Raw genomic sequence first — 23,932 nt, forward strand, 5'->3', positions numbered from 1 at the left:
CACGAGACACCAAGAAGAGCTATGTTCGGGCTTGTTGCGAAGCGCTTTCAGTTGAGACTTCGTGCAGAATTCAGGCTCAAGCCATACGGACTTACCATTGCTCTCGAAACGTCTTGAGGGCACCTCAGGCGCGAGAGCGGAGAGCAGAAGGCCCGGAACAAGACCTAAGGGCTTGGCGCACGAGCCCAATCGGATTCCGGGACCGCGGACTTGGGGGAGCGGACTGAGCGGGCGTTTTCCCCCACCTTTAACAGGTGGCTTACAATCGCTCTATCAGCACCTTTGGAGTCATTTTGAAACACTATTGAGCTATTTACTGAGAGGTCGGTTTTACTCGCACAATCGAGAATGAGGTTCAGGTGCGTGCGCTTATCTCTTCCCTCTTCTCGGTGATGTCGCCTCTTCTGCGCCTTTCCGGATCACGACGTCAACCTCGCACGACCTCAGCGAGGCGGAAAATAATCCACTATCTCTCTCCATGACTACTCTCAGGGCTGTGGTGGTTCCAGTTGAGATAGCAAAGTAAACCGCAGGGGATCAACGGTGGTTCAATACGGTCTATACTGCTGTTGCTGAATTGGAGGAGGTGGTGGCAAGGGAGGCCGAGCTTGCTGTCCAGCGCCGTAGCCTGGATCGTGAGGAGGTGGATAGGCCGCGGGGGCATAAGGCGAGTAGTCTGCCTGACTTGACGGATTCTGGAGCGACGGTGGCGGTGGAGGAGGGGAGAAGACTGGAGGTGGTGCCGCGTAAGACGGTGCGTATGCTGTCGAATGAGGAGGCACAGGGTAGGAATGGCCGAGAACCGGAGGCGGTGGCACCGAAGCGAAAGGAGCCGAAGGTGCAAAGGACGGAGTGCTCGGAGAAGGATGTAGCGAGGTGTGAGTGATCAAATGAGGCAGATACTGATACGACGTGGCGGAAGGCAGAGTGGGATAAGTAGCTGAAGGAGGTAGACCTGGTTGCTGCGCCTGATGGTGGTAATACTGAGACTGCTGCTCCACAGGTGGTTCATACTGTTGTTGTCGTTGCTGCTGAAATTGTTGCTGTTTCTGCCAATAGACTGACGTGCTCGGAGGGATAGGTGGCACAGGAGGTTGTGGGAGCACCGGGGGGTATGGGCTTGCGGAAGCAGCGGGTGGCGTATAGCCGCTCACCTCGTAAGGCTGACTGAAAGCATGTGTCGAAGGCGCGCCGGGCTGTGGTAGCGGGCGTTGCGACGACACAGAGGATTGATCATAGACTGCGAGGCATCCTTGGAACGTTAGCCGTGCTGGCAGCTCAATGTGGGATAATCCGACTCACCTTGCGGATTGTTCGCATAGTGCTGATGTGCGAGCTGCTCAAACTCGCCGAGCTGCTGATAAGGCTGAGGGGCAGGAGCCGGGCTGGCCTGACCATGCTCGCCGTGGACGCCGAATTCACTCGAATGGGCGGGGTAGCCCGAATATCCAGGCTGTGGTGTTGGATTGTACTCAGGTTGGCGTTGCTGCTCATGATGCGGAGACGGTTGGTAAGGGTAGCCATGCTGCGAGCCTTCTCGAATGTCATCGTAGCTGTTCATTGAAGCGACAGGCATCTGGTTGTAGGTATGGGAGTACGAGATAGAGGAAGTGCCAGCGGGGATAGGAGGCTGAGGCAACGGAGGGCGGGCAACCGAAAGCGCCGACATTGAGCGCGTGAGGGGGTCCAAGTCAGCGTCGGGATACTGACTCGAAGACAATGGTGCAAGGTCGGGGTCAGGGTAGTCAGGTGCAAGGCTCAGTCCTGCGTTGGACTGTTTGTGGGCAATGTCAGCGCGGGAGGGACGTCTATGCTTAAAATGCTAGAGACGCACCGTATCGAGACTCGCTCTGAAAGGTGGATGGCCGTTATTAGACGGGACAGCTTCTCGCTCTTCGCTGTCTTCCTCCTCTTCCTCTTCCCCAAGTCGTGATCCTGCGCCTCCGTACGAGCTGCGAGTTGGTGAATCTGACCGTTCAGGGCGGTGCAAACTTGACGGTTTCCGCTCCTGAATCCAGCCAAGAACGCAGAGAATGAGTGACGCGGAATCAGGAACAACTATGTTGAAAAGCTCACATTGGAGTACCAGGTGAGCTCGAGGTACACTTCTCCGGCATACCTTCCCTTGCGCTCTAGTTTGACCCAATCTGCGACTCGAACACGATCAACTTATGCCTTGGGGGTTGATATCGCGATGCAGACAAGCTTACCGTCGAACTTGCCCTTCCGGATCGTGTCCTCGATGTTGAGTTCGCCCTCTCCAATCAGTTTCGGGTCTCGGTTATCGTCGGCCCAACACGCGAGCTTGAGAATCCTCCTTCCGTCTCCGACGGTCACTGTTGGTTTCGGTTTCTCCAAGCGGTTGATGCCCGTCACCGAGTCCTTGGTGCTCATAGGCAGTACCCCACCTTTCCGGTCGACGACGGCCGCACCCCCTACTTCGAGTTGTTCGTTCTCAAACTCTTCTTTGAGGATCTCGAACCTGAACTCGGCGTCCCAATTCGGTTGCTGTCCTCCTCGTTCGATCGTTTCCGTGCGTTTCTTGTGCAACCCGTACGTGACCGTCGCGTACGGGTTCTGTTTCCCGATCCGAACTCGGTTCGGCAGGTTCTTGGCACGTAGTACGATCACGATCAACGTGCCCAACAACCGCTCTTGAACCGTGGGAGACGTGGGAGAGGCCATGTTGGGTGATGAGGAGCGGGTTCAGCAGCGCTCTAGGCTAGCGATGCGCTTGTCGTGCTTGACAGAGTCCAGGTTGATAGTCGTACAGAAGGAGTGCAAGTACAGCGGGGCGATCGCCGGTTGTGTCAAGAGGCGGTAGGTGCAAATGCGGACGGTTGCGGTTGACGTTGCATGAACGCTAAACAATTATTTTCTCCCGTGACTGTGCCAGTGCAGAGCATCACAGCATACAAGTGTAATGACAAGTACGACGAAGAGCTACAAACAGGAACAAGGGTCGTGATGACAAACGAGCTGAAAAGAAATATTGAAAACAGGGGCCGGCGGGATTTGGCGGAAAGAGGATTTGCGGCTTGCTACAAGAATCGGTGTGAAACAGAAGTAGAGGAGATCTAGTCTAGACATACTGAGGACGCGAGCATCGTGCGTAATCGAGCATGAGATTTGCGCCTTGCCCAGGATAAATGGTCTACATCGAATCAAATATCAGATTAGTTGTCGAGCCCTTCACGAGTGACGGAGACGGGACTGTAGCGTACCTCTAGCTCGACTTCGAGCTCTTCGAGACGCGTGACATTGTCGTCCGAAGGGTCGAGGTACGCGATGATGCGCTCGTGCATCGTCTCGAGACGCGAGATCAAACCGCCATACCGCAAATCGAGCACTTCCCATCCGAACGGCTTGTACATGCCGAGCCAGTTTGATCTGTTTGACGATAGTACATGAGCACATTGCGGGCCAAGTGAATGCAGAGAGGGAGAATGGACTCGCCGGTGTACAGAGTGCAAGCGCTTGACCAGACTGCGCAACCGGTTCATGCGGCTATTATCCGACTTGCCTCCGAGCGCTTCTAATTCGGCTACGTCGTTTCCTTTGTACGCATTGACAAGGCGCTCCCGGAGATGACATTTGAGACTGAGCACACTCGCGAGCAGGTAAGGTAGCTCGAGGCGCTTGTTAGCTGGATAGTCGTCGATCGAGTGAGGCAGCGAGACCGAGGTCATCGACGAGAAGTCGGACGACAGAGCTTGCTCCAGGTAGGTCGCAAGGTGAGAATAGTGCGCCTCCAGGTCGTAGCCTCGATACTGAGGAGACAGGAACGAGTAGAAGGGTTCTGATATTGGCCACGAAGCGGTCGTCAGTGCTGTAGATCCGTACGAGCCAGCGACAAGTGGAGTGACGCACCTTCCCATAGGAGATACTTGGCAATGTTTGGTGTGTAGTGAGTCTTGGTATCGATCGGTTGACTCTCCGGTTGCGTATCGCTACAAGAATTGTAGGGTCTGCGTAAGTCTCGTCTCGAAAAAATAAAACGCAAACATCTGGACGCACTCGAGCTTGCTGGCGTAGACATAGTCGTCCAGATCTCCTCCGACGATCCCATCAAACTTGCGTCGCAACAGCGCAGGGTCAACCTCCTCGTTGGTCGTGTAGGCGAGCTCAGAATGATACAAGATTCCAGGCAGGGCAGAGTACAAGTCGAACTCATTTCCCTCGTCGCCCCAAATCGTCGTCATACAGCTATCATCGGGTTTATCGTCAGTCGATGCCTCGATTAACCTTTAAGAGCAGCCGAACGTACTCCTCGATGCCGGCGGACGGGTCTTTGCTTGCCTTCATGGAAGCCTTGACAGTTGCAAAGGTGAAAGGCAATGCAGTCCAGAACCGGCTCCATGTCCAGATGCCCGACGCGATCATGGGGCTCTTTCCGGCTAGCTGCCAATGTTGAGCAATCTTGTTGGTATACGCCCGAGAGTCGGTGTGGTAGTAGTCCCAAAAGACGGTTCCCAGATCGTTCGGAATCGAATCGGTCAAGTCCTGCGTTACAACGGAGTTCGGGTCGTAATATCCCGATAGCTGGTTGTTCTTGGCGGGGAGACAAAAGAGCACTGTAATCAAGCAGAGACGGAAAGTTTCGTCAGTTCGGGTCTCTGGAGAAAGCAAGCATTCTGCATACTGTCGCTCCAGATCATGGGCTCGAGCCCGCTCGCTCGGCAGATGTCGTTGACACGGCGCAGATGATCAGTAAACTATCAAAGAAGTAGATTCAGCGCTCGGAGCATGAAGCGACGCTCGCAGGAGCAGCCGACGCACCACTTTTGTCGCCTCCTTATACCCAAACAACTGACGGTAGCGACCTTCGCTGACTCCGTGGGCCTCGTCTTGACCGATATGAATCCGCTTCGACCTGAGTGGGCCCGAGACTGATTTGATCATCTGCCAGTCAAAGCTCGGCGGTCAGTCCAGTTTCGGAGTGAGCGAACTGGCGAGCTTGGCTACACCTTTTCAATGAATGCATAAGTTTCGGCGCTCTCTGCAAGCAAGACTTCGGCAGTGTCACGCAAGGTTCCAAATTTGGGCCATTGTAGCATCTGACCCAGGTGACCGAGCGTCTGTATGCAAGGTATAATTTCGATACCACTATCACAGATCTTTCGTCAGCTCACGAACAAGCTTCCGATGGGTGAGTCGACGTACAGATTGAATGCATAGTCGTCGATCTCGCGCAGCTCCTGCTCAGAGTATGGGCCTCGGAAATAGCCTACTCAGAAATCGAATTAGGTCCGAAAGCGGTAGTGCGCGAATGGACTGTCAGACTCGCCGAAGAATGGTTCTCCTTCAATCCTGTACGTGTCTTCGCAGTAGAGCTGTTACGAGGAAAGTGAAACAGAATAAGCTGTGAAGGTAACGGAGATGCAGAGGACCTCGCTGACCTGCAACATGTTTGATCCCATCAACGCCATCTGTCGGAGCAACCACTTGACTCTACTGACGGTGAGTACTCCGTTACGAGAGCAGTCAATCATGACGCTGCTCGTATTATCTGATTAGCCTGTGTGCGCGGAAGAATGTGAAGCGTGATGGTAAGGAAACGAAGTAAAGCTTACCCGATGGTTCGGAACAAACACTGCTCGTCACGTCTCAACTGCTCACCAACCTTGCTGCTCCATTTGACTTCTGCTGCTACATTCTCGCCATTGACCGGTTCACGGCTTGCCTCGTCCACTGGCACGGCTGCAAAGTGTTCGCCGATAGGATTTGGGTCTTCGTCCATGGGAGAATCTCTTGGTCGACCGGCGAAAGAGCGGGGAACAAAGCTTCCCGTGAATGACCCGAGCGAGCGGCTGATTGCCAGCACGTGACCGATTCCGCGAAACGCTGAGAAAGGATCAAAAGAGGTCAGGTCTAGTCGAGTCCCAGGCTCTCATGGCCTTCGATCCGACTCAGATTTCACCTTCTATCGGTCTCTTATAGCGGATCGTGATGGTGAATTGTGCATCATCGGGGAGGTTGGCGAAATCGTCATAGTTGCTCGCAATCTGCATTGCGCCAGCCGCGAGATCCTCACGTTTCTCGAATCTGGCAACAATTTGTACATTGTTTGAGCGAGACCAGCGGATGTGTCGCAAAATTCGGCACTTACTCGAGCCCCCACACGAATGAACCTCGCGGTACATCTCCCTCGACCACCGCCATGTTACTCCTGATTGAGCCCTTTGCTAGCTCACGGACACCATGCTCGATTTCTCGTGGGATCTTGGAGGCAGAAGCGACGAGCGTGATGCGTGGGACCGTTGATTTCGTCGGCAGCGAGCGCGAAGATGCCGTCCTTTGTGGGACTGAAGGTCGGATCGTGACCGGTGTCGGTAGAACTTGGCTAAATGAAGCTATCGGCGAGGCATCGGACGCCATGGCAGCTGTACTGGAGTGAAAGGCGTTGACAGTGAATAGTTGCAATTGCAAGTAGCCCGTCATCATGCATCGGTTCTAATGCATTTTCTCCTCTTTCGAAATTATCGGCCGTCCCCTCCATGCAGCTCTAGAGACCTTGCAACAACTCGTGGTCATGGTCATCTAAGGGTAAATTGGTCAGAAATCATATACTCGATCCGCGGACATGCGGAACGCTCAGTTCGCTTTTGCTGTCCCAGCGTTTTCCTTCTCGCCTCACCTCCTTCGTCTGTCTTCCTCGCAGCGACTCACAGTACTTACACATGACATTCCGAACTGCGATTCAGACGGTTGCGGGGAAGATCTGTTCGACCCTGATCGTCCTCGTTGTACCGTACACTCCACCGCTCGTCATTTTCGCATACAAGTATGGCCCCAACGTGAGACTCGAGCAATGGCTGTTATGGGTCTTGCTCGACATTGCTTTTTTGATCGGTGGTGAGTACTACTCTCGCGCACTCTCTCGCTCTCGTTCCGTGGCTAAACATACGCCTTGTCCTGACTTTTACCTGGCTTGACATTAACAAGCTATGCAAGGTCTCAATGTTGTCGAAGTGTGGAAATCAATTACGCAAATGTCGGTTAGCTCGCTCAAGCTGCAAATCGGCGTTCAAACTGCTATCATGTACATCTTGTGTGTCGTTCGTGAGTCTTGGCTTTCTCTTTGAACAAATCGACCCACAAATCGCTTAGCACGCCTATTCATCAGTCGCAATTTTTATCGTTTGGGAGGTAAGATCTTCTGGCGTGCAAGTCTAACTGTTGGAGGATGCTGATAGTCGTCTGTGTTGGTCATCAAGGACAAGCCAAATTCGAACAGTCAAGCGCAAGGTGGCATGGCAGGAGGCGGAGATCCGTACAGCGGCGGCGACGGGATGTACAATGCCTTGTCAAAGTACAGACGCCGCGCAAGTGTCGATGAGCACTTCAAGAGAGTTGCGAGCGCGCGAGCGCAAGCGGCGAGCCAGCTTGTAAGTCGCCTCTACTTCTCGAGCAAAATGTCGCTCCTGACTGTTCCGTTCGAAACAACAGAAGCGGGACGTGAACGAGAAGTACTGAACCATGGCTCGGCTCGTATCGCTATTACATTGATTTCCTGCGTAAGGAAAGAGTTGGAGTGGGGATGATGTGGAAGAGTTAACGAGAGGTGGTTTGCGAGTGATGACGCGAAATACACGGAGACAACTGCTTGGTCGAAATTTGAGCGTAAATGTTGTGCTCTTTTGGTGTGGGAGACTTTCTCAAATGGTATCTATATCGTTGGAATCGGTGTCAAAGTTTATGCGGCTCGTCGAGCCATCTGTTGCGGAAAGAGAAAACGCTGAGTACTTGGCGAGCGAGACATGGGATCAAGCGTGTAGAGAGGAGAATCAGCAACGCACATCAATCACCTTCCAGCCTCCAGTCTCCTCGTTGTCAAGCTCTTCTTCCACTCGAGTCAATACAGCCACGTAACCGACTTGCTGGATCTTGTTCTCATCTCCAACCGCAATTTCGTTCGACTTGAGGTCTCGGTACGCGAGCACTTCCTGCGTGCGCCACGAAACAACAAACACATGGAGATCATTCTCGAGGATCTTGGCCGACATGATCTGGACACGGAACACATGAGCATCATCGACCAACTAGCGCAGGAGAAACGAGCAAGTCGTACATCGAGATTTCGGATGTCGAGCACGCGAGACTCGGACATCATCGCAGGACCAATCGAGTTGCCGAGGGTAGCGATGAGAACGTTGAAAGTCTGTGCTCGACGGGCTTCGTTAAGAAACGCAATCTCGATCGACTGGAAAAATTGTGAAAGCTTACAGCTTCACTACACCACTGCTTCAAGGTTGGCTGGTCTCCGTTGACATAAGCGTCGACGAGTTCTGGCACAATGTATTCCCGCAGCTCCTTCAAGAAGCTCTCCTGGGTGAACTCGGGATCCATCTGCTTGACCCATTTCGAGACCTTGGCTGTCTCAGTCTCGTCGAACCACCTTCCGACGGTGCCCGTCACAGATCGCGACATGACGATGAAAGGGTTGTCGGACTCGGCGTAGGTGTGCGACCATTGTGCCATCGCGTCGGCGATAGGTTTCGGCAATCGAGACTCTTTCGGCTCCTTGTTAGCAGTAGCGTGAAGAGTGATCGCCTGTCCAGCTCTAATTTGCCATAACAAGGATCAGCTCAAAACGCGGCGACGAGAGATGGCACCTGCACTCACTCGGTGTCTTCCTCGACCTTGAGTCGCCTCTGAGCCATTCCTCGCTCCTTTCCAATCTTGGCGAGACGCGCAGCGCGTCTCTTGCGCCTCGCCTCGCGGTCGATGTAGCCACCGTGTTGAACGTCATTCGCAGCGTTCTCGAGCAAGTCGGTGATCTCGGCAGCGACAGCCTTGTACGCTTCCGTGTCTCGGACGGGAGCCGAAGCAGTGTAGGCAGCGTCTCCGACAGCTCGCGAAGCCTTGGAGAGCGTTCGAACAAAGGCGGTCTCTTCCATGCCCTTGAGAGCGGTTCCGACGGCGTCGTTGATCGAAATTCCGGCTTTGCGGAGCTCGTTCGCCGCTGCTGCGAGGCGCGGGTTCTCCTTGATACTCGCTGCAAGCTGTACAGGGGGACATAGTACCTAGAATCAGCCGACCGGAGCGGACAGGTGAAGGGTAGCCCAACTCACCCTCGCTCGCTCATAGGCATCCTTGGCACGCTTCATCGCTTCCGAGTCCTGCACCTTGCCAACTTCACCGCCGAGCTGCTTGACCGAGTCTTGCCATTCGCGGTTCTTGCGAACTTCCTCGCGCAGGACCTCGACGAATGCGGCGAACGGAGATCGACCCGCGACGGTCGTGTCTGGCTCTTCCTCCTTCGCCTGTTGCTTCTGTTTAGATTGCTGCTCCTCGGCTTTCGGCTCGCCCTCTTGCTTCGCCTGCTCTTGTTGTTGCTGGAGGTGGAATCGGGTGGAAGAGAAAGTTCGCGAAGGGCGGCAAGCAGCGGCGGGCGTGGCTCGAGCGACCGGTCTCGCTGACCTGACGCCTTGGACGAGGATGCGCTGTGCGGCTTGCTTCATCGTTATAGTGATGCGAGATGAGGAGATCTCTTGCCGCAGTGCGAGCGATTCATATGTTTCCTATTCTATTATATATTGCGATCACGATAAATTATTTGACTTGTAGCCAATTCGGTGCCACAGCCACGGCAACTTGGTTCCGCTTACTACATGCTCTCTCGCTCATCTGGCACCTTGCTACGCCGACTATCACGACCTTCGACTCTCTTGCTTGCTTCAAGCTCCCTCGCTCTCGTTTACGTCGCAAACAACCCGTCGATCGCCGGGACCTTGACCAACCTGGGTTCCTCTCACTCTCGCACGATGTCTTCGCACCAATACCCAGTACAGAAATCTGAGGAAGAATGGAGACTTCAGTTGACCCCGGAGCAGTTCAGAGTGAGTTGCGAACGAGCGATTGTCGGGAACTGCGCCACACTTGAGATTGACGTCGGTGTTCACACTGAAACCCCCACTTGGGAAACAGATTTTGCGACAGGCAGGAACTGAACGGCCTGGAACCGGAGAGTACAACAAGCACTATCCCACAAAGGTGAGGCCTCTTCTACATCGCCTGCATTGTCGGGATTTCGGCTGACCAAATTATGTAACTAGGGAACTTACAATTGCGCGGGTTGCGACACCCCTCTCTACACTGCCGAATCGAAATTTGACTCTGGTTGCGGTTGTGAGTTTCACATGTCCTCAAACGTGATGAGACGGTTCAGCTGACGGGAGGCAAATCCCTCGATCAAATTTATTCTTGTTTCTGCCTCGACTCGTGGACTGAATCTCACCCAATTTCGACATTTCCCTCGCTCAATAACGATTCTGAAATTCTTCCGACAATATCAATGATCAGGGCCCGCATTCTTCGACGCAATCCCGGGTGCTTTGCGTGCCGAAGTGGACCGCTCGTTCGGTACCGTGCGCGAAGAAATTCTCTGTGCCAATTGTGGAGCTCACCAGGGACATACGGTACGATGCTTCCGATCTAATAGCGCTATTTAGTGCTTTGCTGACATTGCGCTCTCGTATCTCCGTCTTGTTCCCATCATCTGGACACATTTCATCTATCGCCCCGATACGCCCCATACATAGTTCCGAGGTGAAAGGCTCACCAAGGAGAACGTCCGTCACTGTGTCAACTCGGTCTCGATCAAATATAACGAGAACGGGACGACTCCTGGAGGTCAGAAGGCCAAGGCCTGAGACCCAATCTTTCTGTAGATACGATATTTGTCAATTTCAAGCACTCTTTTGTGATAACATGTCGCCCTTGGCTAGCTTCGACAGCGCCATTCGAGAAATGCGAAGACGCAGTCAAGTCACGTGCTGAATCCTGAAGCGATAGTCTCTGCGATCTAGCTTGTCCCTCCTTCGCTTCCATCATCAAGAGCCATACAACGAGTCTAGGTCAGACGGGTGTTTGCTAAGGTTCCACTTCGGTCAGAAGCTTGTGCTCGGATGCCGCCGTCGTCTCCGTTTCCATCAGCAATCACCTCCCCACACGACCTCTACAAGCAAAAGCGAGACTTTCAGCGTCCGACAGTCCTCAGGTAGGCACTCTGAATGACCTTGAAGCCCAAGAACCCAGTCGTTCATCCTGTCTGACCTGCTTGATCTCCCCCACACCTCATCGCATACGACCGTTTGCAACTGTCCATCGACGTAGCCGATATGCGATCCTCGGGTTCCTCTCTTCGGGTACTTATGGTCGAGTCTACAAGGCGCGAATCCGACAGAACCAGTCGTCTCTCGACTCTCCCGCCGGATTGCTCGGCACTCCTTCGGCTGCGACTCCCGGCAAACGATTGAAACTTGCGCGCGAGGATGGCGAGGAAGAAGGCGAACTCGTGGCGATCAAAAAGTTCAAGCCCGACAAGGAGGGCGAAGTCGTCACGTATACGGGGATCAGCCAGAGTGCTTGTCGAGAGATCATGGTTCGTTCGTTTCGTTCTCGCGAGTCCATTGCAGCGTTTCCTAGTAGTTCGTACTCACGACGCCTGTCGTGGGATACAGATCAATCGCGAGATCTTGCACGAGAACGTGACGGCATTAAGAGAAGTCATGCTTGAGGAAAAGAGCATCTACCTCGTGTTTGAATACGCCGAGCACGATTTCCTGGTGAGTTCCCCTCAATCATGTCGTATACCGTTCGCTTTCACTATACCTGACCCACAACTGATCGTGCAGCAAATCATCCACCATCATTCGACGACCCGAACCCATTTGCCTCTCGGCGTCCTCAAATCGCTCCTTTGGCAATTGTTCAACGGAGTCTCGTACCTGCATGACAACTGGATTATTCATCGCGATCTCAAACCGGCCAACATCCTGGTCAACGAGAAAGGCCAAGTCAAAATCGGAGATTTGGGACTCGCGAGGTTGTACCAGGAACCTCTGCAGAGTTTGTACACGAGCGACAAGGTACCCTCCCTTTACTCCTCTCACGCGCTTGTCACTCGCGTCAACTCACAGCGATTTGCCTGGCTTAGATCGTGGTGACAGTTTGGTATCGTTCTCCTGAACTCCTGCTCGGAGCTCGACACTACACGCCTTCGATCGACGTCTGGTCTCTGGGATGCATCTACGGCGAAATGTTGGGGCTGAGACCCATGTTCAAAGGAGAGGAAGCCAAAATCGAGATTGGCAGCAAGAAAGGAGGGGTCCCGTTCCAGCGAGATCAGATGAGTCGTGTGATCGAGGTGCTTGGCAGCATAGACGGTGAGCTTCCTTGAGGAGATTCCCTTGTCGTGGCGATACGCTTACTGAGGGACCGCTTTGGCAGTGAAAGAATGGCCAACCGTAACTCAGCTGCCCGAGTACAATCAGCTCGCTCGTCTCGACAAGTACGCCCTTCCTCGTGATCCCCCTCTCAGAACGTTATTTACTCAACTGTCTCTCCTTCAGGTACCCCAACACCCTCGGTCCTTGGTTCAACTCGCGCTTGCCTCGGGGCGCACCTCCATCCCTCGCGTTCGATCTCATGCAACAACTCTTGATCTATGATCCCACGAAACGTATGACTGCTCGAGCAAGCCTATGTCACGAATGGTGGTCCCAGGATCCGAAACCTCATGCCAAGTAAATGCCCGATTCAGTCTCAACGGACAAGGTCAATGCCTAAACTGACAATCTCTTTCTCTGGACGTACTAGCGCTTTCTTGCATTTGCCTCAAGGAGTGGCATATCCAAACAGACGGGTTTCGCACGACGACACGGATCCGAAAATGCAACATTCAACCTTAGGGAAATACGGTGCCGGAACCAACTATCCGCCTGCAGGTGGAGCCACCGGAACCAGGAAGCGACGTCTCGATTGAAACGCGTCCCACGTGTTGTCTTACGAAATAAAGTGTTGTTGTCATTCATATTCATCGACAAGACCCTTCGTTCGCTATCAGAGCCGTTCACAAAGCTTCTCCGGACAGCGTTTCTCTCAGGTCTACCAAAGTCAAGTACGCCGTTCCTGTACTGCATTTCCGCACAGTGTGTCCTACGTTGAATGGGTACCTACACCACGGCGAGGGTGTCCCATGACCGGCCCTGTAGACTCAGCTGGTTTGAAGCGCGAATGGCGAAATGTGTCGACGTCGGAAGATCTGCTCGATGACCCGGAATTCGTCCTGCTCAAACCCTGCTTGGCACGTCTTTCTTGACGCAGTGCATCGACCTGCACCCGCTGTCGCTTCGTCCTTTCGACCCATTCACGGTGGCGCATTTCTTCTTCGGTCCCTTCTTCGGAGCTTTGTCGAGCGAGCTCATCATGTAGTCTTTGTTCTCGTTCCGCTTGATCCTCCAACTTCTTCGCACTCCTGCCTTTGACTACCCAGGGTAGATACTTTTCATCTGTCTTCCACTTCTCTTCGGCTTGTAACGATCCGTCGAACGACGATTCAAGGTGCTCCCTGAGATTGACAATTGCGTTCCTCGAAACGTGCTGACGCAAACCTCGTTCCTTACTTTCGAGAGCACTGGGTCCGTTCTCCTGAAACGGCACAGGTAACAAAAGTCGGTGCAGGTCTTGCTGATGTTTTTCAATTCGAGCTTGTCGGCCCCCCGCGACGTGTGAAGGGTGTCCGGATGTGCCGATATGATCTCGATACATCCAATCAGGGTCACTCCAGGGTCGTTCGGAATTGGGTTCAACCGCATTGTTGCGGTAGAGGCCATGCAAAACGAGCAGCTGTCGCAAACAGGTAAGCAACGAAATAGAGTAAACACCTTGATTCCGAGAAGAACGTGCTTACGATGATGTCGGCCGTGAGAGCACAGATCAGATTGGTCAGATATGGGGCTTGAGCGAGCAATGTCTCGCGCGTGTGAGATACAGTCACGATGCTCTGCAACGCCAAATTAAAAGGTCAGTCGGTGAGGTCGTTCGTGACAAGACGAAGACGAGCTGACGATGAGCATGGTAATGTTTTGTAATACGAGACTCGTGAAGCTGTATGCTGCGATCGCCACGACTGACCGATGGGCGAAAATGTGAGCCAGCTGGTATATTCGTGGGCCAGCTACGTTTGGAGAATGAGCAAGAGTCAGCGATAAGAGCGTGAAGCACTCTTGAATTCGTACTCAATGTCCTGGAAGAGCTGTACTGACTGTAAAGGACCATGCCTGTCCAGCCCAGAAGCCATCCGGCCCATTCTTTCGAGCTCGATGGCATTTTGGCAGGGTCAAGATCCGACGTCTGATGATTTGCGAAATCGACTTTTGCCCAAACAATGATAATTGCAATCATGGAGATCTGGCAGCATCAATCATGAATGAGGCTTGATGAGTAAAGTTTTGAGAGAACTGACAGTAAAACCGAGCAAGTTGACTCGCCACCCATCCCAGCTTCTCCAAGCTGCTCCCCCGTCCGAGCGCGCGTGTCCCTGATAGTTTTCTTCCGAGTCTGCGCCAGATCGTGCAGGATACTTTGGCGCTCGATGAAGATTCGCGACGAGTTGTCCAGCAACCCGAAACCCCATTGTGCGTTCCTTGTACCGCTTAGTGATGGGTATGTAACCACGATAATACAGACATTGGATCGTAATCAAGCTTCACACATCTCCAACCGCGCTTTAGTGCGTTACTGCTTGAAGGAGATGCAGATGAAGAGCTCACAAGGTCGAAACGGCAAAGCAGATGCCGGAAGCTTTTTGGGTGCCTAACCCACCAATCACGAATAACCCGATCGTTTGAGAGATGTCTCCGATCAGCCACATTGACAGGAGGATGAAGGATGGGCCACCTGCGCTCAGACGATCAACACTGTTTGCGTTTTGCGGAGGATGAGCAGATGTTCGAGACTCACCTTCAGTCGGTTTCAGCTGGTATCCATTACCGAGCTGCGGAAAGGCGAACCAGACGGAGAATGCAACTAAAGCGTGAACAGTCAACATCCTTGATACTGAACAAGAGGAAAAGCCTGGTTCGTACAGGACATTCGCCCAAAGAAGGTCGACACGAGCTCCAGTGTGGTCAGCCCCATGCCGTTTGTCGTGTTCAGTGTTATACTCCAGGCGAGAACAGAAAGGCGATCGTGAGAAATCAACTTGGTGCAGCCCCGCCCTTGTCCGCGGAGGAACGCACGGATCGTGAAAGCGTCAGATCCCGCAGCGATGACGAATCCTATGGTGTGCTACCAACAATGCTCATAGCCGAGCTTGGCACTCACTGCTGATAAATTCGCAGTTGCTGGCGCTACTGTAGTCTCTTTGCTATAGGGGCAAATTAGGGGTACTGATTACTGCAGGTATGACTCAGGGAATTGGGAATCGAGCACGGAAGACAAGCGGAAAACAAAAGAGACGATGCCAGGGTCTAGGCGAAAGGGGTAACGTTCTCGGAAATCGCTTGCTCGAAAGGAGTCCACCCAGACTGTCCCAATTCCTTGAGGACGTGGAGCGCAGCCGAGTTATCGAAAATCTCGTAGGCGGGATGCGGATCCTTGACGTCTTCAAAGAACGTCTTGTTCGGGTACTTCTCGCGGAAGATCGCCAGGATGTCGTTCCAAGACTTCGTGTAGGGACCGGCAATGAGACGTTGTTGCTTGACGGAGGAGAGAACGAGAGCACCAGCGTGTAGGGCGGCAATGTCGGACACCGGGACAAAAGTGACTAAGCAAGGAAAATGCAAAAATGAGTACAGGATCTCTCTGAAGTAGCAAGAATTGCGCTTACCATCGGGAACCAGCTTGATTGCGTTATCATTCTTGCCAGTGAATGTGTCTCGAAGGAAGCCAGCAGTCGATCCGGCCTGGGACTCGGCGTCAAGGATCTTGCCAATACAGAACGCAGGCTGAACGGCGGAGAACTCGAACGAAGGCTATTGGGGGTTCCTCGGTCGGAATCCGTCAGTTCCGATAGAGGAGTCACGAGCAGAAGGAAGGACGGACCTTGTTCTCCTTGACGAACTTCCACGCCGCGAGCTCACCTTCAGTCTTGGAAGCGCCATAGACATAGGCACCTTTCTTAGGATCATCGTCCGGGACAGATTTGGCGAGCTCGATTGTCTTGTGGTTGTAGTCCTCGGGTCCAACGCGGACACCCTTTTCGGTTTGTGCTTCCGGAATCACCACGGCGACCACCGATGAGGTGAGGACGAAGCGTTTCACGGAAGGGGTAGCATGAGCGGCCCTGAGCGCAACGAGGGTCGAGTTGACAGCATCATTGACGACTTCGTCATAGTTGGTAGAGAAAGAAACGTTTGATGCGACATGGGCAAAGCCGGCGACACCTGCATGGAGATGTTCTCAGCGCGCTGGCCGAGCAGGACTTCTGGAGCTGGAAAGCCAACCTTGGATCGCTTGGTCGTAGGCGCCATCGCGCATGATGTCCTTGATCTCGGCAACTTCGAATTGTCCGGGATACTTTTCGTCCCATTTGCGCTTGAGATTGTCCAGCTTGGATGCGGTGCGAGTCGTTCCGCGAACCTTGTATCCAAGCGCGAGCAGCTTCTCGACCGTGTGACTCGCGACGAGTCCTGCGCTCACATGAGAAGCCGAATTAGCTCAGGGCACGACCTATATAAATCGTGAGCAAACGAGCTTGCCATTGGCACCCTAGGGAACACAGCACCAGGTGTCAGCTTGTACACCGCAAAGGATGTCTAGCGCACAGAACTCACGGTGACAAGGATGAGAGAGCCTTGGGGGAGGGCAGGGTTTTGGATGGAAGCAGCAGGCATGTTTAACTTAGTGGACAAGAGTGATGGTGGAAGAGGAAAGAGAGCGAGAGAGCGAGCCAGAAAGGTGATGGCCTGAACCTGCAGAAGTCCGAGCACGACTTGCTTTGTCAGGCTGTCCAAGCGAAAGCGAGCTCGGGAACCCAGCTGCGGGGATCAGCTAATCTCGGACTTCGGGCTCGGGTATATCGGTCATTCGTCGGAGTACGGAGCATGCTTCGGAGCAGTATTCAAGATGCCGGGCAAACATGGCCAGTCTGGCCAACGGCGGGTGTCATGGAGGGGTTTTGGAGGGCTTCTCCATGACTGCGTTCTCCTTACCGTAAAAAGTGGCGAGTATGAACATTTCTGGGCCCCACACGCTCGCTTCTGTAGACCGCAATCACGCTCAACTTCCACGCGCGCGTACGCTATGCATAGCATCGCGTAGTTGGAGACGACGATTTCGTTATTCGAGCATTGATCAAGAGGAAGCCTAGAAATACACGCTGCAAGAACAAACGATCACGAATACATGTTGTCGTTTCCTCCCGAGTTACCGGATCGTCCAGCTCCTCCTGGTGGTCCGCCCATCATCGAACCGAACGACTCGGCCATTCGACGCATCTCGGGATCAGCCATGAGCGAAGCCATGTCTGGCATTCCTCCTCCACCCTGCATCGACTCCATCATGCGACGCATCGAGCTGAAATCAAGCAGTATCGCAGTCAGTTAAAGAGCGGACGAAAATGCACTGAAGGGCCACAGGCGAGAGAGACAGAAGAAAGAGACTCAACTCGTTGTTCATCAATCGCTCCATACCGCCGTTCTGCATCATCTGCTGAGCCATACCCATGATTGCAGGGTTGTTCATGATGTCTGCAAGTCCCGGCATGCCTCCAGCTCCTCCAGCTCCTCCTCCGCCCATTAGACCAGCGAGACCAGCGAGAGGGTTGCCCCCAGCTCCAGCTCCGGCAGCAGGCGAGGCACCACGCGAGACTGACGACTCTTCAGTGGCAGCAGCGGGCGCACGGGAGCGAGCAGTCGCGAGGGAGGACTTCATCGTAGCGTTCTGGAATCAGGAAACACACATTAGAGAATGTAAGACAGGAGTCACGCTTCAGTTGCCGAATTGCAAGCTTACGTTGGGGTCAAGCTCGAGTCCCTTCTCGTAAGCTTCAACGGCTTCAGCGTATTCCTTGTTCGAGAAGAGCGCGTGGCCGAGACGCGAGTAGGCCTTCGAGAAGGAAGGGTCGATCTCGAGCGCCTTGCGGGCATCCGAAATGGCCGAGTCAAAGTTTGAAACTTGCGAGTAGGCAGCGGCACTGGAGAAACAGAAGAACGAGTCAGCCCTACGGACCTCACCAAGCAAAGGTGACGGGAGAGGCAGGCAAAGGTTGAACGAACCGGTTCGACCAGTAGACGGCGTTTTGTCCGTCCTTCTCGATCGCCTGTCCGTAAGCTTCAATCGCACCCTGGTAATCCTTCTGAGCCATCAACTGGTTGCCCTTGGACTTGGCTTGTTCGGCAGCAGCCTTGTCATCGGCGCTCGCTTCCTTGGGTGCCGATGCGGCAGCAGGTTGAGACGCAGCCTGACATTCCGAGTACATCTTGGTCAGCTCCACTCGTACGTGCTTGCAAGTGGGTAACGACTGACAGAAGAGACGTGTTGTTCGAGGAGAGATGACAGCGTCTGAGGCGCGATCGAGTACGCTCGTTGGTCCTCCGATTTGTCGAGATCGACTCCAAACGCTTCAGCGATGCATTGACCTGCGAATGGACATGGGTTAGTGCAGCGCACTGCGACGCCGAACGAGAGTTACGACGCGGCGCGGAGATGAACGTGACATTACGCACTCGCAACCTCGATCCCTTCCTGATCGTCCTGCTTGAGCGAAGGGAGCGAGTCCTTGAGGAACTGCAACACCTGGAACGCTGCACGTTTCTGAGAAATGGCAGACATGGTTTGAATGGAACGTCAAAGGAACGCGAGAGATCAATTACAAAACATCTCGGCGCCACGTAATTTACGCAGCTTGGTGCGGACAATTTTGCAACAAGGTTCGATACTTCATACAAGCAAGGAGGCAACGACGAACAAAAAAACAGCATATGCAGAGGAGAAACGAGCGGATCGCGGGTGCGGTGACAAGATTCAGAAGCCTCATCGAGCTCTGCTGAAAAGCGTGGCGCGTTCGAGGGAGAGCGATTTCTGGCAACACGAGATCGCTGGTCAGACAAGAAGACGATTCGGTGCGGAAAGGGACTGAAGACTGACGAGGAACTTTTGCAAGTCTGCCTTCCTGACTTCGACGACGCTCGCGTCAAAATATCTTTGTTGTGCTTTTGCTTTCGATGCTTCTGCTGCATTGTCAAAGGCTTGTCCAAAGATGCTGAAGAGGAAGAAAACGTCACAGAATCAGCGCCAGGAATCAGCAGAGAGCAGAGAACGGTAGAAACGTACTTTCTCTGTACGTGGTCCATGTCGTCTCCGCCCATGACACCGATTACGAGGTACTTGTCGCTCTTCTCGTTCAGCGCGGCAACGACGACCGGCAGATTCTTGTGACGCCCGCTTTGTTCCGCCGTAATCCGCACTTCTTCGACGAGCCAATTGGCAAGTCGATGCAAAGTTCCAGGATGCTGAAAGATGTCGAGATCAGGTCCGCTATGTATTATGCCAAGTCGGTACCCAATCAAGGTTTTGAGCACGTTCTTGTTGTTGCGATCAAGCAGCAAGCTCCCTTCCGCCACGACCGAGGTGTTGAGTGCCATCGACAGCTCCAGGGCGTCCCGAAGTAATCTCGTGCTGTACAGGAAAAAGAGAGATTAAAGCGTCAGACATGCGTCCTTCTAATCCATCGAGAATGCCGCAGCGACTCACTCGCTCGGTTCTAGGGCATCCCATGCCAACCAGAAATTCTTTTTGCGCCAATCTCGCTCTTTCTCGTCCCTTCTCTCGCGTTTCTGCTTCTCCGTCATGCCTTCCTCTTCTTCCTCCTCTGTCCGCGCCCCGCCCTCTTCGCCTGGTTTCCGGTTCTCTTTCCCTTCATCATCCTTGGTCATGCGCGACCTCGGTGTCCACATCTCTCGCCCATTGTTCTGAGTAGCGGCATCGTGTTGACCTGCCATACCCCCTTGTCTCCGTGCATACACAGCCGCGAGTGCTCCTTTGCGATTTCGAACTCGTTCGAAGTTCAACCGGACTCCGGTTCCGGCTTCGAGAATCGAACTGAGGACGTCGACGTAATCGGAAGCCGACAGGTCCGTCTTGTATCCGTCTTTGCGAATGAAGGAAGGGTACGCGAGGTCGTACAACGAGTGAGCTGGGGTTTGTTCCTGCATCTTGGCAGCGAGCGTCTGTTTCGAATCCATCGACATGTTGATGTAATCCTCTGAAATTTCGGCCAACGACAGTCTGTGCGGTACCAAAGAAATGATCAGTACCTTGAGCTGTCGAGAACTCGTTGAAACAGAACAGAAAGCAAAATCCAAGAGAGGGTGGGTCTTACCCGATCTTGGCCAACAGTGCCGTCAAGTTGCCGTTCCCCCGGTCCGTCCACAATGCGAATTTACCACCGATGTAACTCGAATGTACCATCGCGTCCCACAAGGTCCAATGTCGGAACAGACAGAAGCGCCATTCCATGTTGGGACGGATCGAGCGGTCTTGCGCTGAAGTCGCAGGGAAACTCGTCGAGACGTCTCCAGTCGAGATCGCGTTGGGAGAGAAGATCGCAGCTTGATCCGTGAATGCTCGCACGAGTGCGTGATAGTCGGAATGCTCGATAATTGACGCCATGAATTGATGAGTGAGTCCGAGGATCGCAAACCTGGGAGTTGTCCATCCAGCAAAGGCAAGTCAGCAGGCTTTTTCTCGCCCGAGTCACAATGACTGTTACCAGAACTCACCACAAAGAATCTGGATCTGATCGACCTTTCGCCTCGGCGAGGACGAACATCATGCCTGCTACGCTCTGTGCGAATTCTGTTCCGCGCTGTTCGTACTTGGCCAGAGTTTCTCGGTACTTGTGTCGTTGCTTGCTCGACAAGCCCGATGGCTGTCGCCGAGTGGTTCATCGAGCCGGTCAGTACGCGCACAGACAACGAGAGCAGGAGAGGACGAACCGAGTTTGTCCGCCGTCGTTTCCGTCTCGAGCCTCCCTGTGTCAACTCGCTCTCTCCACCTTCGTCTTCCTCTTCCGTCTCGTCTTCTTCCTCCTCAGAATCGTCCGAATCCGAATCTGGTTCAAACTGGAGACGGCACCAGCTATGTCAGCTCGGACGAGGGGCAATGTTCAAGCTTGAGCGGGGTTCAATGGAACCTTACTTCGAGGGCCCTGTACGCTTCCTGTTCTCGCTGGTACGACTCGTCCTCTTCGCGACGCGGTTTAACCTCGTTCCACACGACGACGCTGAACTCGTCCTGCATCCTCGTGCGTCGTGACCCGGCTCCTCCTCCCGCTGCGAGGCGCCTGCGTTCGGTCTGGAAGTACGCTTCCGTGTGCGGTGCGTGTTCGAACAAGTTGCGCAGGTTGATCGGCCGATGCGAATCGAGCACATGGATCATGCAGTGGTGCGAGAACTGGAGACTGGTCGAATCTTCCTCGTCGAACGCGTGTAGACCATCTTCGTGCAGTGGCGCAAACAGCGAGTACAAGTCGGCAGAAGCTCCAAACCCGATCATGACGAGGTTTCGAACCTGTGTGGACATTGAGAGACGAAAGCAAGCTCAAGATGTCAGTGCTGCTTTTTAAAAGACGTGCGCTTGCAACGAGGAGGGATACACGAACATCGCCGTCTGGCAGCTCTCGAAGCTTGCGGGCTTCTAGGTCGAGCTCTGCCCAACTCCCGACCGGGATCGTGAGATGTTGCACATCGTCCGTCTTGAGCAAGCTCGACAGCAAACGGGCTGCGCACAGGGCGTCGACTTCAGGCGCAACGAGCAGGTAGGTGCAGCACGAGTTGTGGCCCCGAGTTCGGTCGAGGATGAGATCGTACGCGGATCGATACAGGTACGATGGGATGAACATCCCCCTAACTGGCGAGAGCGTCTCGATCAGCGCGCGACAGACAATCTGTTATGACGCTCTTACGTACCCGCTGATTCCCGCCTCGAGGTGTGTTGTGTGGTTGAATGGGTTTCGCGAAGGACGCGTCTGAACGCGACGCGCGAAGATCTGGGACCGACTCCAGGGGAGGCTCTCGTCTCGGAAACCGGCGCGCGCCAAACGTCCCTCAAAAAATCAATCCTCACTGCTCTTCTTTCCTCACCACCACATCAACTCGTAAGTTTTTGAACATAAGCCCTGGCTCGCAAGATACACACAAAGGACGCTCGTGTCGCAAAAGGATGATAAATGATTCTAGATGACGAGTCTGAGCTGGAGGATGGCGGTCCCCCTAAGAAGGGATCCCTCCATGCGTCTTGACAGATACCCTCTAGGCTACCTAATTTTTATTCACTGAACTCGCACACCGAACACCCACCTCAACCCCAAGACCGCTTGACGAGGACCAGACGAGCTGACCCTCTGTCTCCTCCCCGTCGAACAGAACTCATGCCTGCACCCCAGACCAACTTTGTAGCGACCGACAAGTCCGGGTACGACCCAGCGACCCTCTCGGACAACGAAGACGACGACTCTGCCAGCCTCACGAGCCGATCGACTTGGGCCTCGTCGAGCGATGCGACCATCCTTGGGTTTGCCGACGGATTTTTGACCTCGATGGACGATGCGGCCGACTGGAGGGTGAGCCGGATTGGCGGTTTGCCTGTACGTCGCCCTCGTCGTCCTGTGTTGCGTAGCCGCCGTGATGGCAATCTCGGAAATGTCAGACAAAACCGTATTCAAACTCTTTTGCTCTCCGTGTGGTCCCCTTGCTATGTGCGCAATAGTCTTTCCCGCTCGCACGAGCACCTGAGCAAGCCGAGTCTTCGACCTGTCGATCCTGTCGGAACCCAATGCCGCTGCTCACCCAGGTGTACTGCCCGCTCGAATCATCGTCGCTCGAGCGCGTCGTGTACGTGTTTGCGTGCCCACGCACAGCCTGTCGCAAACGGGATGGGAGTATCAGGGCGTTCCGTGCCAACAGGATCTGGAAGGAATCGCCCGAGGAGAAACTTCGAATCGAGGAAGAGAAGAACCAGAAGAGCAAATTGCCGAAAGCTGCTCCCATCGATCTCGGCGGTCTCGTGTTTGGAGGTACAACGTTGACAGGACCATCAGCATCCTCGACGAACCCTTTTGCATCGTCGAATCCGTTTGCGCCTGCCTCTAACAGCCCCGTATCGAACCCGTTCGCGCCCTCCGGGACGAGTTCGTCGTTGAATCCCTTTGCGTCCACTCCTCCGCCTCCCTCCATCCCCCCTCCTGCACCTGTCGCCTCGACTTCTACGACGGTTGTTGTCGACAAAGGTGAGCAATCGTCGACCTGGCCTTCAGGCCCATCTTACCCCGCACAGTACATCACGACGAGTTACGAACCGGGATCGCCCAAGCTCTCTTTGAAAGCGTTGCCTCCCATGTCGAACCTCAAGATTGCGGATGATTCTGTCGCCGACGAAGAAGACGAGGGTGGAGATGAAGATTACAACACTAGGCGTGAAGGGAAAGGGTCGGGAGGGAGAACGAAGAAGGGTAGTGGGGGTGGAAAGGGACGATACGATGGTTCCGGTAGCAAGTCTACCGGTGTACCCTCGACTTCGTCATCAGGAGGAGGAGGTCGAGGTGGAGCTGCTGCACAAGTTGGAGAAGGGTACGAAGTGCAAAGAGTCAAGGGAGTCGACGAAATTTTCTTGCGGTTTCAAGAACGAGTTTCGAGGGAAGGGTTGCAAGTCATTCGGTGAGTAGACTCTCGAAAAAGCGACTGTTTCCAGAACGCACTGAGGTTGACAATGTTTTCTTTTTGGGCATCGGTTCAGGTACGAACACAACACTCAACCGCTGGCGTTTTCGGGATCTTCGACGGCCTACAAAACGCTGTACCCTCCATCGCCTCTGGGCGAGTTGGGCTCGTTCACGCCTTCTCGACTACCGACATGTCGTACCTGTCGACAACCCTGTGTGTTCGAGTACCAGTTGATGCCGAACTTGATCTCGGTCCTTAATCGGACTCAGGGCACGAAGGGGACTTCGGCCTACTCGACTGGCGAGGGCAAGGACACCGTAGCTTCAAAGGACAAGGATGAAGGGCTCGACTGGGCAACGGTATGGGTGTTTGCCTGTGGCGCGGAATGTGCGGAGAAGAGTCGGGACAAGGAGAGTTGGAGAGAGGAGAGCGTCATGGTCGAATGGGAGGAGTAGCTTCAGACGCATTGCGTATTCGTATCA

The 23,932-nt window shown here is 54.0% G+C and overlaps 9 protein-coding genes across 9 annotated transcripts; 4 read left to right on the forward strand and 5 right to left on the reverse strand.

Annotated features, from left to right (window-relative positions):
- Positions 1-548: 548 nt before the first annotated feature.
- Positions 549-2,685, reverse strand: JCM15063_001348 (uncharacterized protein; the record flags this gene model as incomplete). The annotated part of the gene is made up of 5 exons (XM_076678317.1): positions 549-1,240; positions 1,303-1,774; positions 1,835-2,008; positions 2,077-2,147; positions 2,211-2,685. The coding sequence occupies 5 exons, from the start codon at positions 2,683-2,685 to the stop codon at positions 549-551; spliced, it is 1,884 nt and encodes a 627-aa protein (XP_076534577.1).
- Positions 2,686-3,082: 397 nt separating this feature from the next.
- JCM15063_001349 (beta-N-acetylhexosaminidase) lies at positions 3,083-6,378 on the reverse strand (the record flags this gene model as incomplete). Its single annotated transcript, XM_076678318.1, has 15 exons — positions 3,083-3,154; positions 3,225-3,390; positions 3,457-3,799; positions 3,871-3,950; positions 4,018-4,206; positions 4,268-4,574; positions 4,643-4,715; positions 4,780-4,902; positions 4,968-5,106; positions 5,164-5,227; positions 5,288-5,333; positions 5,400-5,496; positions 5,574-5,844; positions 5,921-6,045; positions 6,110-6,378. 15 exons carry the CDS (start codon positions 6,376-6,378, stop codon positions 3,083-3,085), a joined length of 2,364 nt encoding a protein of 787 aa, XP_076534578.1.
- A 302-nt stretch (positions 6,379-6,680) lies between these two features.
- Positions 6,681-7,476, forward strand: JCM15063_001350 (uncharacterized protein; the record flags this gene model as incomplete). The annotated part of the gene is made up of 5 exons (XM_076678319.1): positions 6,681-6,855; positions 6,946-7,062; positions 7,127-7,149; positions 7,197-7,388; positions 7,450-7,476. The coding sequence occupies 5 exons, from the start codon at positions 6,681-6,683 to the stop codon at positions 7,474-7,476; spliced, it is 534 nt and encodes a 177-aa protein (XP_076534579.1).
- A 220-nt stretch (positions 7,477-7,696) lies between these two features.
- Positions 7,697-9,464, reverse strand: TIM44 (protein translocase subunit TIM44; the record flags this gene model as incomplete). The annotated part of the gene is made up of 6 exons (XM_076678320.1): positions 7,697-7,717; positions 7,800-8,009; positions 8,072-8,161; positions 8,227-8,563; positions 8,626-9,005; positions 9,075-9,464. The coding sequence occupies 6 exons, from the start codon at positions 9,462-9,464 to the stop codon at positions 7,697-7,699; spliced, it is 1,428 nt and encodes a 475-aa protein (XP_076534580.1).
- Positions 9,465-9,614: 150 nt separating this feature from the next.
- On the forward strand, positions 9,615-10,655 carry MXR2 (peptide-methionine (R)-S-oxide reductase; the record flags this gene model as incomplete). The annotated part of the gene is made up of 5 exons (XM_076678321.1): positions 9,615-9,842; positions 9,931-9,996; positions 10,059-10,131; positions 10,306-10,421; positions 10,545-10,655. The coding sequence occupies 5 exons, from the start codon at positions 9,615-9,617 to the stop codon at positions 10,653-10,655; spliced, it is 594 nt and encodes a 197-aa protein (XP_076534581.1).
- A 255-nt stretch (positions 10,656-10,910) lies between these two features.
- JCM15063_001353 (uncharacterized protein) lies at positions 10,911-12,769 on the forward strand (the record flags this gene model as incomplete). The annotated part of the gene is made up of 8 exons (XM_076678322.1): positions 10,911-11,002; positions 11,119-11,386; positions 11,466-11,570; positions 11,640-11,873; positions 11,942-12,170; positions 12,235-12,295; positions 12,357-12,530; positions 12,604-12,769. 8 exons carry the CDS (start codon positions 10,911-10,913, stop codon positions 12,767-12,769), a joined length of 1,329 nt encoding a protein of 442 aa, XP_076534582.1.
- A 2,488-nt stretch (positions 12,770-15,257) lies between these two features.
- Positions 15,258-18,561, reverse strand: JCM15063_001354 (uncharacterized protein; the record flags this gene model as incomplete). The annotated part of the gene is made up of 10 exons (XM_076678323.1): positions 15,258-15,553; positions 15,617-15,761; positions 15,832-16,172; positions 16,233-16,418; positions 17,159-17,304; positions 17,396-17,670; positions 17,743-17,923; positions 18,006-18,190; positions 18,256-18,368; positions 18,456-18,561. The coding sequence occupies 10 exons, from the start codon at positions 18,559-18,561 to the stop codon at positions 15,258-15,260; spliced, it is 1,974 nt and encodes a 657-aa protein (XP_076534583.1).
- A 201-nt stretch (positions 18,562-18,762) lies between these two features.
- CDC45 (DNA replication initiation factor CDC45) lies at positions 18,763-21,631 on the reverse strand (the record flags this gene model as incomplete). The annotated part of the gene is made up of 9 exons (XM_076678324.1): positions 18,763-18,810; positions 18,877-18,991; positions 19,063-19,407; positions 19,483-20,016; positions 20,111-20,431; positions 20,511-20,659; positions 20,727-20,852; positions 20,929-21,300; positions 21,392-21,631. 9 exons carry the CDS (start codon positions 21,629-21,631, stop codon positions 18,763-18,765), a joined length of 2,250 nt encoding a protein of 749 aa, XP_076534584.1.
- Positions 21,632-22,159: 528 nt separating this feature from the next.
- Positions 22,160-23,905, forward strand: TSR4 (small subunit rRNA maturation protein TSR4; the record flags this gene model as incomplete). The annotated part of the gene is made up of 3 exons (XM_076678325.1): positions 22,160-22,375; positions 22,498-23,444; positions 23,524-23,905. 3 exons carry the CDS (start codon positions 22,160-22,162, stop codon positions 23,903-23,905), a joined length of 1,545 nt encoding a protein of 514 aa, XP_076534585.1.
- Between the last annotated feature and the right edge of the window lie 27 nt (positions 23,906-23,932).

This window comes from Sporobolomyces koalae, assembly GCF_050403365.1.
Source record: "Sporobolomyces koalae JCM15063 DNA, S_koalae_JCM15063T_v1_ctg13, whole genome shotgun sequence".
Taxonomy (NCBI): Eukaryota; Fungi; Basidiomycota; class Microbotryomycetes; order Sporidiobolales; family Sporidiobolaceae; genus Sporobolomyces; species Sporobolomyces koalae.